Genomic DNA, 15,698 nt, shown 5'->3' on the forward strand with positions numbered 1-15,698 from the left:
GGTTCTGAGCAGGAAGTCGCCCGCCCTCGCCCGGGGCAGCCGAGCAGCCCCGCGCTCGCCCGGGCGCCGTCGGTGAGCCCGCGGCCGGTCGGACAGTCCACCCTGCGCTCGCCCCGCGCTGCCAGAGCGGCCGGGCGGAGATCAATGCGGCTTTGTCTGGGACGCCCACACCCCAGAGGCCGCTCCCGGTCTGCAAATTGGAGCACGGCGGCGCGGGGCGCGAGCGCGGGTGAGATAAGCGGCCATGTGATCCTACCTGGGCGCGGGGGAGGGGCGTGCAGGTGAGACGCGGCGGCGGGCGCCCAGCACCCGGCACCCAACACCCAGCACCCGGCACCACGCGCGGCGGCCGCGGGGCTCCAGCAGCATGTCTGTCAGCAGAAAGGACTGGTCCGCGCTGTCCAGGTGAGCGCCGCTGCAGGCAGGAGGGGAGCGGGGCCATGCCGGGCTGTGGTCAGCCGCATACCTTACGATCGGATCTCTGGTCCCTGGTCATCGGTCTCCTCCCCGCCCTGGGATCCTGGCACTGAGGCGGGTTCTCGGTTTTGCAGCTCCTCAGGAGGGACAGAATTGGGGCCAAACTCGCGATCCTTCACTGACAGAGTGACATTCTTGCTCATCTCCGGCTTCCTGTTCTCCCCTGGGGGTTGAGGACCCCAAACGGAGTACTTGGTGAAGGTTGATCCCCAGCCTGGACAGCTCCAGGGTGTGACCGTTCCCACGGTGGGGTAAAAAGAACTTTTGGGGGAATTGGGAAGGTTTCAGCCTCCCTCACTGCTCCTGGCTCCCGTGGAGAGCTCTTGTGTCAGGCTCCTGCATAGGGTCTCTCAACCCCTCTTGGGAGAGGGAATAGGAGTGGCCCTACCGTTAGCGGAATGGGGAACAGACCACTCCCCTTCTCCATCAAGGGAGGCTCAAATTGTGAGTATGGCATTTTGGAGTGGCAGCTGGGCTGGGGACTTCAAGATGGTTGCTGACCCATCTTCATTTGAGATCTCATCTCATAAAGTGTGTGGGGATTGTGTATCTTATCCAGACCTGGTGAACTTCCTGTCACAGAGAGAGAGAGAGAGAGAGAGAGAGAGAGAGAGAGAGAGAGAGAGAGAGAGAAAGAGAGAGAGAGAGAGAGAGAGAGAGAGAGAGAGAGAGAGAGAGAGGAGAGAGAGAGAGAAGCCTAGGAATGGCAGGTGTCCAGGAGGAAGCCCTCTCCTTGTGGTTAGTGATTCCTCTTGAAGCTGCCCTCCACCCCTCTCCAGAAGTGCTGAAATGAGCATCTTTATCTCCTCATCTTTACACTGGGTACCCTGTCTCCCAAAACACACACACTCACTCTTTGTCCTTAAGAAAACTGAGGCCAGTGCAGTAGCCCAAAGCTGGAATCTTGCTTCTTTGATTTATTAGGCTTCAGCCAGGTAGAAATTGACCTCTTAGTTCCTCACAGGTGAGCCTTTAGATCTTCAGACCTATCATGAGGTTAGGGCCATCTCTGCAGGTGCAACCCAGCCCCTTCCAGCAGTTTGGGTATCACAGGCCTTGCTTATCAAGGCATCTTTCAGGCATTTTCCAGCACTTTAAGATCTCATTCTTCTCACCCTCCCTGAAGGGCCTCAGCTTTTCCAGGATTTCATACTGAGTTTCTCCATAGTAGCTCATCCTCCTGGGCCAGAGGGAGGGGAACAGGGAGCATGTCCCCAGACTCTCAAGACCTCACACTGCTCTGAGCACAGTTGCCCAGTAACCCCAGTGCAGAGAAGCTTATGGGGTCTAAAGAAGGGAAAAGGTAAGCCCCAAGAATGGAGGGCACCCAGTGCTCTGGAAAAGAAACCCAGGCTGCTGAAGAGGTTGACACACCCCAGGGAAGGTTTGCTGAGGGTGGGGCGGGGGTTCAAGGCCTTGGACTCTGCATGTGGGTCAGTGTGCATGGGGTTGATGTGGGAGTGTCTTCGCTTCTAGGTGTGGCATATCTGTACCTATGAATATATGCTTAGAAGTATGTGTGTGGCCGTATGTGTGGGTGAGAATATTTACGACCTATGTAGTGATGAGACGTGTGTGGGCAGTAGGTTTTTGTATTACTGAGTTCAGAGTTTGCAAATTCAAGTACTCTCAGTTTAAATGTTCATTGAAAACCCGGTACTCTGTATTGGGTTAAAAATACACAGCAGACACTACTGAGGTGGGGTGTCTGTGATCCTGTGTCTCAGAGCACGCCTGGTTATGTATAGGTGTGCGTGTATGTTTGTGGGGGTAGCTAGGGTATCAGAACTTTTAAAGTAGGAGCAAGGTCTGGTCTTAGCTTTTCTGCTCAGAGGGACATGGACTCGGTGGGCAGGGGTGGGCCAAGTTCCCATGGGATGTCAAGGCTAAGTGGCAGGGAAGTCCTGGCCTACCCTCCCTGCCTGTCCCCAGCCCTCTCAGAGCCCTGTGGGTAGATACAGCTGCTGCCAGCATTCACCCTGATGAGGCACCTGGAACAGAGGATCGCTCTTGCTCTGCTCCTTGACGGAACAACAAGCCTCAGCGGGCCAGGAGGAAAGGGCTGTGAGTCACTGTCAACCAAGTCTCCCAGGCTAGGGAGGGTGTGGTGAGTGTGGTCCCAATAAGGGCCCTCTGGTAGGGAGCTTGGGGCCAGCCTGCAGCCTGTCATGGGCAGTAAGTAGAAATTCAGGTGTTCCAACCTGGGATTGTGAGCTGACTGGCTTGCTGCCCTGGTCAGCAGCCTTGTCCTTTCCTCCCTGGGCTGACCTGGTGACCAGTGGGGCTAGGCCAGGCCTGTCTGCAGGGGGTGAGGAGTGGATCTGGGAGTGCCTGGGACTAAGCAGCCACAGGTTAATCATTTCCCTGCTGGGGCCTTAAGCAGCCCTCCCACCTCCAAGTGCTTCCCAGAGTCCTCCTGGCACCTCTCCCTAGATCATCTGGGCGGGTCTGAAGGGACCTCAGACCACCCACAGTGACCCCTCAGTATATGGAAGGGGAACCTGAGGCCTGCTCACTCTGGGGTGAAGATTGGCCCAAGGTCATGGCCAGGCCTGAGCTATTTCCTCTATTTTTCTTTTCCCCAACCCCTGCTTCTTGAGCCCCAGGGTCAACAAAATGCTTCTGGGGCAGCTTTCACATCCTCTTCCTACTTTAACCAGAGTAGCTGAGGCTTGATCTGCCAAAAAACAGGCTTCTACATATGATTCAATTTGGGAAAATAGGTTTTACTGCCAAACATGACATTTAACAAACACTTATATACTTGATGCAGAATAGATGGAAATCAGACTTCAGGAAGAAACCGCTCCAGGAGAGTGCTCAAAGTGAGCTCCAGGGAGGAAGGACTTTAGAATTATGTAAGAGAGAGGACCCCCATCCCCAAAGGATAGAGTTGGTGGAGTCAGGGGTGGGGAAGGATTAGCAGCCCTCTATGAGGCAAATAGAGGGGTATCTGACCTCAATGAAGGTTGGGAGGTGGAGGAAAGTTTTGTGGAGAGGGAGGGAGTAGTGGGCCAGGTGCCCAGGACTGTGGCGTAGCTGGTGAGAGTGCCTGGCATTCCCCTGCTGCTGGAGTCTACAGGTTCCACCCAGGGCCTGGTTCTGGGGCCCAAACCTCTGCCCTCTCAGGGTGCACCCAGAACTCCAGCCTGTCCTGGGATGGAGAATCCCAACCTTCCAGGGCTCCCTTGCTCCTTTCCTTACTGTTCTGCTGTTGGTGGGCTGCTGAGATGGTCTCCCACCCCCTCACCTCCTGCTAGTCCTCCCAGGACATCCTTTTCTGGCAGTTGGTGTCATGGTAAAGGACATGAGGTTTTGGGAGGCTGACTTAGATTGGAGTTCCTTCTTTTCATTAGTTGCATTTTCTTCAGAAAGTTATTAACCTCTAAGCCTCTATTTCCTCCTATGCAAAATGGGGTGACAACCCTTTACCTCACAGGGGTGGAAAGGTGTTTAAAGCATTTGTACATTTAAGTATTTGTGAAATACTTAGTACCTGGCATTTTGGGAAGCACTTGAGTATTCGTGTTATCACATCTTCCTTTATTCTTGTAGGTTAGTGATTTATTTTTTACTACATTCAGCAAGCAGGAAGCCCTGTTCTAGGCCCTCAACTCTATTATTTGGCTCTTAGCAGTTACAACTCCTGGAGACTGACCTTTGCCCTTTTTCCTTTCAATTTCTGTCCATTTCCTCATCTTTAGAGGCCAATAATCTTTGCTTATTGGTGATAACATTCCTCCCTCAGGGTGGGGTAGTGCTGAAGGGACTCTTATTTTGCCAGGTGTTGGGGTTGAAGGAAGCCCCATGATTCCTGAGCAGCAGAGGTGGTGGCCATATCACTGTGGGTGAGTTGTGGGGTCTTGGTGTAAAACTTAGGAACACTCAAGGACACCTGGCCCCCATCCCCTATAGCCCAGGCCTGGACGGGACCGGGTAGTGAGTCACTTCTGAAGAGACCAGGCTCAGACTGATCACATACCATATAGGGCCCCGCTGAAGGATAAACAAATACGCAGCTTCCCTGAGGGCTGAGAACTGTGTGTGGGAACTGGGTTGCTCAGGACCAAGGAATCCCAGAGGCTCCAGCCCAGCCCTGCTGTGGGTGTGGTCAGGGGAGAGGAGCTTCTGACTTTGTGGGTCACTTTCCTCAGTTTGTGAGTCCCTCTTTGGAGGGCAAGAGCTGTTCCCAAACTTGGAGGGTAGGATTATATCCAGAGAAGGAGAGGTGGAGATGTGGCCTCAGATGAAAGCCGGCAGAAGCCGACTCATAAGAGAGTGAATGAAGGAACAATCTAGAAACACATAGAGCTCACAGGGCTCATGTGAAGGCCGAGGGGAATCTTGTTTAAGGCCTGCAATCAAGGCCACAGTCCTGAAGCTGATGTTTACACTTGTTCTTTCACACTTGTTGGCACTTGTTGGGTGCTTGTTTTCATATTGGAAACTTTGATTGGGGGGCCCCTCTGCGTGTGCGCTGAGGTGGAATAGAGGGGAGGCTGATGAGGGGGGCTCTGAGGTACTCCCCCAAAAGAGCTGTCCTGTTGGCAGAATTGGGAGAACAGAAGTTTCTCTTCCAAGGGAAGTTTCCCTTTCCTGTGGGGTGTGTGCAGGTAGACATTCCCCCACTGCGCAGAGAGATGGGCAGATTGCCTGTGAGGAGCTCAGGATTTCCTCTCCACCTTTGTGCTCTTCTGGATGGAGACAGAGCGTTGGCAATTCCTGGGAAGGACAGCAGTCCCGAAAACTGATGTTTACGCTCGTTCTTTCCATTTTTTGGCACCTATTGGGTGCCTGCCGCCATATTGGATACTCGAGGGTCTCCATGGCCCTCTGCTCTGCCTTCGCTTGCTGTCCAGTTTCCCTGTGGGCTGCTGTCTGGCCCTGGCTTGCCGTCATCCCCTGAATACCCCTTGGCTCACACCAGACTGTGTGTGTGCTGTGTCCCCTTTCTGGGACATTGCTGCTTTGAAGCCAGGTCTCTCAGAGAGGCTTCCACCCAAGTACCTTCTTTCCCATCACTTACCTCGTCCCATGTCCTCGTGTCATTTTCTTCAGGGGCTTGTTTCCTTGTTCGCAGTCTGCCTCACCCTCCATGTGCTCTGTGAAGGGAGAGCCTGCTGGTCTCATTCCCTGCTGTAGCCCTCCCCCTGGAATCATGCCTGGGACGTGGGTGCTCAAAAAATATTTGTTTAGCAAATGTGGGCTCTATAAATGTGAGGCTGGACCTAGAAGAGAAGCAGAGCTGTTATGTGGTTTGTCCTTATCATTTTAGGAGTGAAAACTGAAGAAGAGAAAAGGGAACCACTTGTCCAAGGGCAGGCGGGCTAGAAACCAGGCCCTGACCCTCCCTTGTAAAGACTCCCGAGAATTCTCTTCCTCAGGAGGCCCAGAGGTGCATCTTAGATGCAATTCAGTATGAAATTTGTGGGTTCATGTGATTTTTGTCTTTTTCAGAAACCAGTCCCCTTGAGTCAAGGCTTGATTTCATGACGCTACACTTCAGGGACAGAGTGGCCAGGACCACTAAAGAGATCTGAGAGTGGCACCTGAAAGCAGCAAGAGGAGGCTTTCTAGTCATTGCTGTAGCTCAGGGCAAGTTCCAGAACCTTCTGACTTGAGCCCCAAAGAGCGCTAGGGGTGTCATAGGAAAGCACCAGGGAATGCTCAGCCCATCTGACCTTTACAGCCCCGCGTTCCACTATTCAAATCCTCTTGCATCTCTGAGGGAAACACAGCAACCTGTCCCAACAAACCCCATTCCTTTGAACTTCTCAGCATGCTTGGTGCCCCGCTTCTGCCTGGGTTGCCAGTTTTCCCACAGTCCATCACCCGTTGCGATTCAGTGCAGGTGCCGTCCCTTCTGTGAGTCTTTGATAGTACTTATCTGTAGTCATTGCTCTCTTACTCTGCAGAACGATTTCTGTACTTTGGTTGGAAGAATTCTTGGTGGACATGCTTCTAGATCACTGGTTTGTAGGTTTCTCTAGGGTGAAGAAGCTGCCATGTTGTTCTGTGATTCCCACAGTTCCCGACATGGTGCTGGCCCATCACAGTTGCTTAGCAAGTATTTATTTGCTCTTTGGTTGAATTAGAAGAACAGGTAGATGGAGAATAGATGGATTGCAGGAGAGGTGGGTGGTAGGGCCAGTGGAGAAGATGATGGAAATGGGCAGGGAATCCAGCAAGTTACACGGTAGCTGGGTATTTGGATTGACAGGTGGATGGATGGATAGCTATGTGAATGAAGAGTGGCTGGATGGATAGTGGGGACGGCTGGCTGCTTGGGAGAGTGCCTGTTTTGTCCCATTGGTGACGGGTGATGTGGTGCAGGAACTGCAGTAGGGTGTATAAGGTCCCCTTGTTTTTCCAGGCAAAGGGAAGTTCTAAAAGATGGGAGAGGTTAAAAGTACTCCTGAGAAATGAAGGCATATTAGTGTTTTCCAGGTATAACTTGTTTAATGTGTGAGTCTGTCCCTGACCCTTATCACTAAAGGCTAGGATTTTACGGAGAATTGGATAACTCTGAGGAGGTTCCCCTGTGATTTTCCATTAAGGGATATTATCTAAGAATTCCAGGACTGAAAAGAGAATGGAATTTGTCAAGTTCATTTGCTTTCTTTGGGCAGAACGATACTCACCTTTCCATATTCCTAGTCACCCCAGAGGGAGGCCCCACATTTCCACCCTGGAGTCCTGAGAAAATTTCAACACAGTGGTTCTCATTTGAGGTGATTATGACCCTCAAGGGTTATTTGGTAATATTGGTAATACCAATATTAATATTTTTCAATGTTGGGAAACTTGGTTGTCAAAACTGGGAAATGTTGCTACTGCTAAACATCCTACAATCCAGGAGCCAGGCGGAGTGATACATGCCTATAATTTCAGCTACTTGGGAAGCCGAGGCAGGAGGATTGCAAATTTGAGGCCAATTTAGCAAATCTTGCTGTGTTACCCAGTTTGGCCTGGAACTCTTGGGCTCATGTGATCCTTCTGCCTCAGCCTCCCAAGTACTTTAGACTTTAGGCAGTCTAAAGTCTAGATTTGTGCCACCATGCCTGGTCACACAAATCTTACTGAGTGATTTTACATTTGTCATTCATCCTGGGTCTCTGAAGAAGTCCAGCCATGGCTCTGTTCAGACCGTCCATATTGCCCGTGCTCCATGGCCGCTTGTAGGCCTAGAGGGTGTTTTCTCTTCTCTTAGTCCATGGGAGTCTGGTTTGGGAATGGTGCTAGGGTGTCCCAGAGCTGTGCTGATCCTCACCTCCTTCCCCCAGCCTGGCCAGGCAGCGGACTCTGGAGGATGAAGAAGAGCAGGAGCGTGAACGCAGGCGCCGGCATCGCAACCTGAGTTCTACCACAGACGATGAGTCTCCCAGACTCACCCAGAACGGAGACCGTCAGGCCACTGAGAGGTACCAGGGTGGGGGCTAGGCATCATTTCCTCATTCTAGGTGTCAGGGATGGACTTGGCTGGCCCAGACATATTCCATGCAATGTGTTTGGTCTGCCACAGGCTCGAGACCCAGGGAATGAGGCTGAAGGGTGAGAAGACAAATTTCAAGTTCCTTACCCTCGAGAAGACAAATTTCAAGTTCCTTACCCTCCTCAGACCCCTCTCTTGTTCTGCCAGGTTCTATCTTCACCAGCGCAACTATTGCTGCTGTTTTTTGAGACCACCCCGCCCCCCGCCCATACCTGGCTGGACATTTTATGGACATTGCTCATTGAATCCTCACACTATCCCTGAGAGACAGGGATTATTAACCAGTTTTACATTGAGAAACTGGTGGAAGGGCATTTAGATGATGTGCTGAGATTATATACCTCAAGAGTGGCACAGCTGGAATTTCCATCCAGATTTGTCAACTCCCGTGGCTCAACTCTGTCCATTAAACAGGCTGCCTCCCTCTAGCCTTGATCCTCCCCAAGTTAGTTCGGAGGGGAGGAGCATGCGGGAAAGGAAGACAAGGGCCCAGAACTTACTGAATGTCACCAGGACTGTGCTCTCATGGAATGAGGCTCATTGTACCTCCTGACAAGCTCAGTATGCAGATTTGAAAACTGAGATTTGAGAGGCAGACAGTGCGTTAACTTGCTTGAAATTAATGGAGAGCAGGGTAGTGGAAGGAAAGTAATCTCCTTTAGCTGGAAACTAAGTGCTGTAGGTTTGGAGCAATCTTCTCATATTGCTCTTGTTCCTTTGCCCCCAAGAGGAGGGAGCTGGGCTATGTGCCCTGGGCTATGCCAAACCTGTGACTGCCACCTAATCCCAGCTGCACCCATATGACTGACAGGAGTAGGTGAGGGTGACTCGGAAGCCTTGAGTTCTAATCCCAGCTCTCTCCAGTTAGCTGTGTGACCTTTGACAGTCCTGAACACCTCTGACCTTGATCTAAGCTCTGGGGGTCAGGGACCCCATTTACTCCTGTTGACCTCCCAAGCCCCAGCATAGCCTGTCACACATAAAGCTGTCGCACAATCAGTCTTTGTTGATTGTCTCACTTCTGATGTCCTCTGAATCTATCTCCCACCCTGTCTCCATCTTCTTCTGGCTCAGGCTACCCAGCGTAGAGGAAGCAGAGGTACCCAAGCTACCACCCCCAGCCTCCAAAGATGAAGATGAGGACATCCAAAGCATCCTCAGGACTCGGCAGGAGCGGAGGCAGAGGCGGCAGGCAGTGGAGGCTGCACAGACCCCCATCCAGGAGCGGATAGAGGCTGAGGAGGGAAGAGATGGTCTGGGCCCGGGGCAGGCCGTAAAGCAGCCCCTAGTGCCCAAGAAGGAACCAGAAGCCCCACCCCGCAGGAGACTGAGCCGGGAGCAGCGAGGACCCTGGGCCCGGGAGGAGGAACCAGGAGCAGGCAAGAAGGGGATTCCAGAGGAGACTTCAGTCTCTGAGAAATCTCCTGTGGCAGAGAAGACAGCAGCGCCTAGCAAGGAAACCTGCACCTCCGAGAAGGGACCAGCCCCAGAGAAAACATCTTCATTTGAGAAGACAGTGCCGAGGAAGCGAGGCAGCTCAGAGAGGAAGCCTGTTCCAGAAAACACAGGTGTCTCAGACAAGTCCCCCGCCCCTGAGAAAACATCTGTGTCTGAGAAGACAACAGCATCGGAGAAAAGATCCATCTTGGAGAAAACGTCGATTCTAGACAAAGCAAGTGTCTCTGAGAAGATGCCCGAGAGGAGATTGGTGTCTGAGAAAGCATCCATCTTTGAAAAGTCACCGGTCTCAGAGACGAAGCCGGCCCCAAGGAAGGCAACAGCCTCAGAGCCACCCCAGGCCTCTGGGGAAAGCCAGGCCAAAACGAAGGAGCAGAGGGGAAGAACCCTCCCGGGCAAGAACCCACCTTCCCCACCAGACCCTCCGACAGTGGCTTCTCGTCTTAAGCCCATCACGCTCCAGGTTGGCAGTTCTCCCATGTCTCCTCCCTCCCACTGCCTCCTGGACTGGTCTCCCTGCCAGTCTTACCAGTGGCCTCTGGCTCTCTTGCTGCTTCCTGTCCTCCCACCTTCAGGCTGAGTCTCCCTGCTGCTCCTAGCCACTGAAAGGGACACCAGCCATGTGGCAGGGAGCAACTGGGACCCTACCGCATCTTACTCCAGGACCCCAGAAGGTTCTTAGGAAATCAAACTCTCCCAAAGCTCTGCTGGGGGGCCTGACCGTCTCCAGGGAAGGCAGGAGAATAAGGTGCAGGACTGTCTCACTCTCCCCCTTTCTCCCACAGCTCCCAGAATGAGCCAGGTGCCATGGGGTCACCATGGCAGCTTGGGTTTAGGGGCTACCTAGGCTGGGTAGGGCCCTAGACCTCTGCCAAGGATGCTGAATTCTCCACCTTTTGTGTGACTCTGTGCTCCACCCAGGTGAAAATCCCCAGCAAGGAGGAAGAAGCAGACGCATCCTCACCCACCCAGATCACCTACAGCAGCTCCCTCAAACGCTCCAGCCCCAGGACCATCTCCTTTCGGGTAAGAGCCCAGGACACTCTTGTCTCTAATCTTCTGGAGGGTACGCCGAGGAAACTACCCACCACAGTAAAGGAGCCTTAGGTTAGACAGCATGAAGGCACACTGGATAGAGAGGGGCTTTGGATTCTCACGGGCTGGCCAAAAACACAAACCAGGTCCTATTAAATAAAGGAAAAAAGTTACTGACCGGTGTGCATAAGCATGAGTAGCCCCACCTAGTGGGGAAGGCCGGGGCTGCAGGAAGATGGCGTACGCCAGGACCAGGCTGGGCTGCCAGCCCCACACCTGCCTCCGTAAGTCTGGTCCCCACCCAGGAGGGAGGGCAGGGCAGAAGCAGCAGGGTTCCCACAGTGCTCTCTCTAATCAGCTCCCACCCCAACAGTGCAAATCATGTGGAGAGGGAAATCTCATTTGGTTGGGTCCCAGTGTTTATTCTTAGTCTTGTGTTCACTGGGTCATCCACTCCTTCACTGTTGACTGTGCTTTGGGCCCTAATGCATTCCAGGCCTGGAGAGGAGACTGGAGGCCTGAGGTTGATCGGTACACACAGGTTCTTGGTCAGTGGGGCAGCAGATAGGAAGACAGGTGGTGACAGGTTCCTGAGCAGGGCTGGAGGAGGCAGGAATTACTTCAGGCCCAGACTATTGGGTGGAGGAAGGTGCTTCCCAGATAGGAAGAGGGCCTCCGATGAAGGCGTGGGCGCCTGCTTCTTTGGTGGTAGGCGGGTCTGGGTTGAAGGAGGTGTCCTGAGAGCTGGGCTCTGCCTCGAGGGGGGCCCCTGACCTCGCTGGGACTCATACTTACCGCCACCTCTTCTCGTTTCAGATGAGCCCTAGGAAAGACAACTCGGAAACAGCCTTAACCCGCAGGTGGGAGGCCTGGAGGCTCTAGCTGTCTTCTGTCTGGTCACATATTTCCCAAGCACCTGCCCTCCTGTGCCAGGCAGTGCAAGGGGAAGTGCAGATCTTGCCCGAGCTCTGGATCTGGCAGAGGGATGGATTAACAGGAGGGACTGAGGCCATGAGACACGGAGAGCTGCTTTGGGGAGGGACTCTGAAGGGGAGGAGGCTTGCGTCTCAGGGCTCGGAGTGGGTAGAGGAGGAGGGTTTCCCAGAAGGGAGACTAAAGAACAGTGCAAGGAAGGGGAAGCCTCTACCGGGGCAGGCCGGGGGGAGACCTGGGTCTCTGCATTTCAGTAAGTACCTCCCTGCTCTGTATATCCAGACAGTAGTCCAAGGACTGTATGTTGAAAAAGATCTGAAATTGAATCTGAAAAGCAGTTCTGCCCGTGCTGGGAATTTGATCCACTCTGTTGTATTCTTCTGCCCTCTAATCTTCCTGAGGCGGCCTCTGCTGGACCAGGCCAGACTGGGGGTGGGGCTGGAGGAGGAGGAGAACAAAGAAGATACAGTGGCCATCCCAGCGGCTTGGTGGCTGAGGCAGGAGGATCATGAGTTCAAAGCCAGCCTCAGCAAAAGTGAGGCCTTAAGCAACTCAGCAAGACCCTGTCTCTAAATAAAAGATAAGAAAAAGGGTTGGGGATGTGGCTCAGTGGTTGAGCATCCCTGGGTTTAATCCCTGGCACCACAAAACAAAACAAAACAAAACAAAAAAAAACAACAAAAAACAGCAGCTGCCCTGGAGCAACTTGCATAAGACCATTAAACACAGAGTCACCCAAGAGGGGAGGTGTGGGATAGGAATGTGTAACGGGCTCAACGCTTGGTGGCTGCTGCAATAACTCGGCCTGTGGAGCTAGCAAGGTGCCACAGAGCAGTGGACATTCAGTATGGGACTTGAACTAGCAGGAGATTCCCAGACGGAAAACTGGAGGTGTGGCATTTTGGGTTGAGGGGACAGCACGTGATTAGGCACCGTGTATGAAGCCCAGGAGTCTAGCTAGCTGGCACCTAGGTGTGTGGCAGGGAGGGGAGAGGGGCTGGCACAGAGAGGAGAGGCAGGGACAGGTCACTTCGAGTGCTGTGCCAGGGAGTTTGGTCCTTGTCCTGTGGCCCCAGAGGGTAGAGCTGAGAGGAACAAAGTCTCTTTGAGGTAGTAGCAATCTGGTGGCAGCGAAAGGCCAGCTTCAGGAAGTGACGATGGTAGAAGCGACAGTTTGCAGGAGGAGAAGGGAAGGGGGAAGGAGTGAAGATGCTTCTGTTCTTGGGATGTCCCACTGGACAGGGTCTTTTTCAAGAGGTGAGGAAAATCCCCGGAATCAGAAGTCTTCACCTTGACCAAGTCATCGTAGTTTACTCTGCGATGGGGGTTGCTGTTTTCTTTGCCAAAATGGCAGGATGCGAGGGGGGCCAGGACTGGTGTCTCATCTGGCTTTTCTGATCCTGTCTTCACATCCTGCAGTGCCAGCGTGAGGCTGACCACCAGCTCGGTCAAGCTAGGAGAGAAGCTGGAGCGATACCACACAGCCATACAGGTGGGCGGGGCTCTTCCGCAGGGGCAGGGGTCCCTGCCCAGTGTGGTCCCGCACCTCACAGGCACAGCTCAGTGGCTTGTCTCTGTTTCCAGAGATCAGAATCGGTCAGGTCTCAAGGCTCCTCCCGCACTGAGTTCTTTGTGGCTCCTGTGGGTGTGGCCAGCAAGCGCCACCTCTTTGAGAAGGAACTGGCTGGCCAGAGTCGCGCAGAACCAACCTCCAGCCAGAAGGTGAGGGGTGAAGCCCTGTTGGGGAGTCTCTGGGCTTATGAGCCCTGAGGTCTCCAAAGCGCAAACCTAGGCCTTGGCAGTGCCAGAAAACTATTTTCTTATGTCAATGTTGGAAGAAACTTGACCTACCATTGATGTCCCCAAGCCAAATCACCTCAGCTGGGTACATGACTCCTTACAGCGGGTATTGTCCCCAGTACACATGGTAAGCACAGGTGGGTGTGGGGGTGACAGAGAATCCTGTTCTCATTCCAGGGCCTCTGAAAACGCCCTGCAGTTGCCAATGGTCCCAAGTCCTAAGCTAGAGCCTTTCTTTTTAGGACAACTTGAGATTGTCAGGGGTTGTGACATCCAGGCTCAACCTGTGGATCAGTAAGACTCAGGAGTCTGGAGATCAAGACCCCCAGGTATCCTGTCCCTACTTGATGTCTCATGGTAGAGTGACATGGGTCAGAGGAGGGAGAGCCTGACAGCAATGGGTGGTTTCAGGAGTGGAGATTTGGGGGAGGTGTGCAGGCAATGGATGGGCCTGTGGGTCAGCAGGCAGCAGAGGCAGGAGGTGGCCTGGGGTCCTTTTCTCTTTCGGGAGGGGGGGCACCCTAAGCCCCTCCCTAAACCTTGCCTTAGTTCCTGGTCTCCACTGATGCCCCCAATCAGGAAGCACGGAGGGAGTTGGCGGCTACCAAGAGGACTCAGTGGACAAAGAAATCCGATGCCTCCCTGGATGTTGAGGTGAACAGAGGGGCTGGCTGTGGGCACATGGTGGGGGACCCCACTTACTCACTTATGTGCACATGCTAACTGACCTGCAGTCGCAGGGTCCAGGTGTCTGGAAAGGTCCCTGGCCTGCTTGCTTGGACTGGTGTGACCCACTACCCGCATGCTAGTACAGCCCTCCTGCAGCCTTGCTGAAGCGGCTCTGCAGAGCCACACCTTCTCCAACAGGCAGACTTCAGGGCTCTGACTGGGCGTGGGTGTGGGGCTATGGCCAAGGGATACCTTCCTGTCCAGAGGTCCCTTCCCTTGTTCTGACTGACCTTTGCCTTCAGGTGTGACGAGCCCCGCCAAGACAGACCTGCAAGTCTGCGTCTCAGGGGCCCTTCCTTGCGGCAGGCCCGCCTCTGCAGCAGTGTCGCTCACTGCCTCCACTCCCTTCCTGCCTCTGGACCTGTCTGGCCAGGGCCCCTGGGGGCCAGAAATATCAGCAGCACTCAGCTAGCTCCTTCCCAGTCCAGCCTCTGGGATCAGCTGTGCCATGGCACCTTCTTGTCCTGCTGTGGGTACAGCAGATCCTGGGACCCAGCTGCAGCCCAGGACACAGCACTGTGCATGTGGACACTGTGGAGCCTCACCGTCCTACCCAGAGAGAGATGTCCTCTCCCTGCTGCTCACTTCCAGGCAGGACAGGGCTGTCTCTCAATATCTCCAGGGTCACCTGCCTCATTTGCTCCCAATGAGTGCCTCCATGTGCCTATGATGTCTCCCACGCTGAGGCCTAGACCTCCCACCCTCACCCCAGGGCCTCTCCCAGCCTGCTGAGAGCAGGCCAGACTGTGAAGGAGAAGGCATATACCGTCCATGTACCCCACCCGCCTGCCCTTTCTCCCTTCCCTTCCCTGGCCTGCTGCCTGGCCAGGAGCTCAGTGGCTTTTTGTGCAACTGCTTGTCTTACCCTCTCTCAGAAAAAAAAAAAAATTTTTGTTCTCAGGAAAGATTTGATAAACTCATTCACTCTCAGGTGTAAATGATGACTGATACCTTAAAAATGGATTCCTTCCTGGAGGCTTTGCTTTCTAGTAAGAGACATCTGCAAGGTGTAAGGAAGGAGATTTTGGCTGGGGTGGGAGTGAGGATTGTTCTCCTCATCTCTCCTCTTCTCCCAGTAAGGTGGTGGGCTTATCGCTCTGTGGTCTGAGCTTGGTGACTTGGGAGTCTGGAATTGCCAAGACTGTATCCCAATCTCCTGAAATCCATTCCTCTATTTCCCAATGCCATGGCCCACGTGGGCTTGGAGAGTGCCACTGGAGAACCGGGACAAACCAAACCAAGCAAGTTGGTCCCGTGCCCTACAAATCCTTTAAGGCTTTAGTGTAAAAAAAATCATTTTTATTCATTAGAACTCTTACTCCCAATTGACTGCTCTGGTTTTATTCAGAACCAGCTGAAGGTGAGAATAGGTACAAACCCCTGCCCACCCCGCTTTGCACGCCTGGGGTAACCCCTGGGTTTCTCAGAACGTGGCTTCTAAGGACAGCACCAGGCCCTCCGAGCCCTGTGTGCTGGCTTCCCTGTGCTCACAGACTGGTCCTCCTCCACTGGAGAGGTGAGTCTCCTGTAGCTGGCCCTCCATGTGCACTGAGCTGGGGTAGCAGACCCTGGAGATCTGCACTGAGCATCCCACACCCTACCACGGCTACAGCTGCAGTAGGTGCACCAGCTGATGGTCCAGGGTCAGCTGAAGCGGGCAGAGTAGGGCACAGGAGCGGGCTGAGGGCTACTCAGAGGCTGAGGAGACCCCAACTGGTCCAGCCATGTGGGGAATTTTGAGTATGACCTTAGATGTTCCCTTCTCTGAGCCACG

The 15,698-nt window shown here is 53.6% G+C and overlaps 2 protein-coding genes across 8 annotated transcripts in view; both read left to right on the forward strand.

Annotated features, from left to right (window-relative positions):
• On the forward strand, positions 1-14,829 carry Lad1 (ladinin 1). Its single transcript, XM_047520049.1, has 10 exons — positions 1-405; positions 7,761-7,898; positions 9,044-9,890; positions 10,349-10,453; positions 11,279-11,322; positions 12,815-12,887; positions 12,980-13,117; positions 13,438-13,524; positions 13,775-13,849; positions 14,167-14,829. Exons 1-10 carry the CDS (start codon positions 368-370, stop codon positions 14,170-14,172), a joined length of 1,551 nt encoding a protein of 516 aa, XP_047376005.1. The 5' UTR covers positions 1-367; the 3' UTR covers positions 14,173-14,829.
• The window catches only part of Tnnt2 (troponin T2, cardiac type), a 20,997-nt gene continuing 19,413 nt past the window's right edge, over positions 14,115-15,698 (forward strand). For 3 of the 7 annotated variants that reach the window (XM_047520060.1, XM_047520068.1, XM_047520067.1), the window contains exon 1: positions 14,126-14,130. The gene's annotated coding sequence lies outside the window, so the exon portion shown is untranslated. Of the gene's footprint in view, positions 14,131-15,698 lie in introns of all 7 variants that reach the window. The other 4 variants (XM_047520053.1, XM_047520061.1, XM_047520051.1 and 1 more) reach the window with 3 other exon arrangements.

The sequence above is a fragment of the Sciurus carolinensis genome, chromosome 12 (genome assembly GCF_902686445.1).
Source record: "Sciurus carolinensis chromosome 12, mSciCar1.2, whole genome shotgun sequence".
NCBI lineage: Eukaryota > Metazoa > Chordata > Mammalia > Rodentia > Sciuridae > Sciurus > Sciurus carolinensis.

Coding starts and splice junctions, on each gene's coding strand:
- Lad1 (XM_047520049.1), top strand. CDS start 368: ATGTCTGTCAGCAGAAAGGACTGGTCCGCGCTGTCCAG. Junction 406..7,760: donor GACTGGTCCGCGCTGTCCAG/GTGAGCGCCGCT, acceptor TCCTTCCCCCAG/CCTGGCCAGGCAGCGGACTC. Junction 12,888..12,979: donor GATACCACACAGCCATACAG/GTGGGCGGGGCT, acceptor CTCTGTTTCCAG/AGATCAGAATCGGTCAGGTC.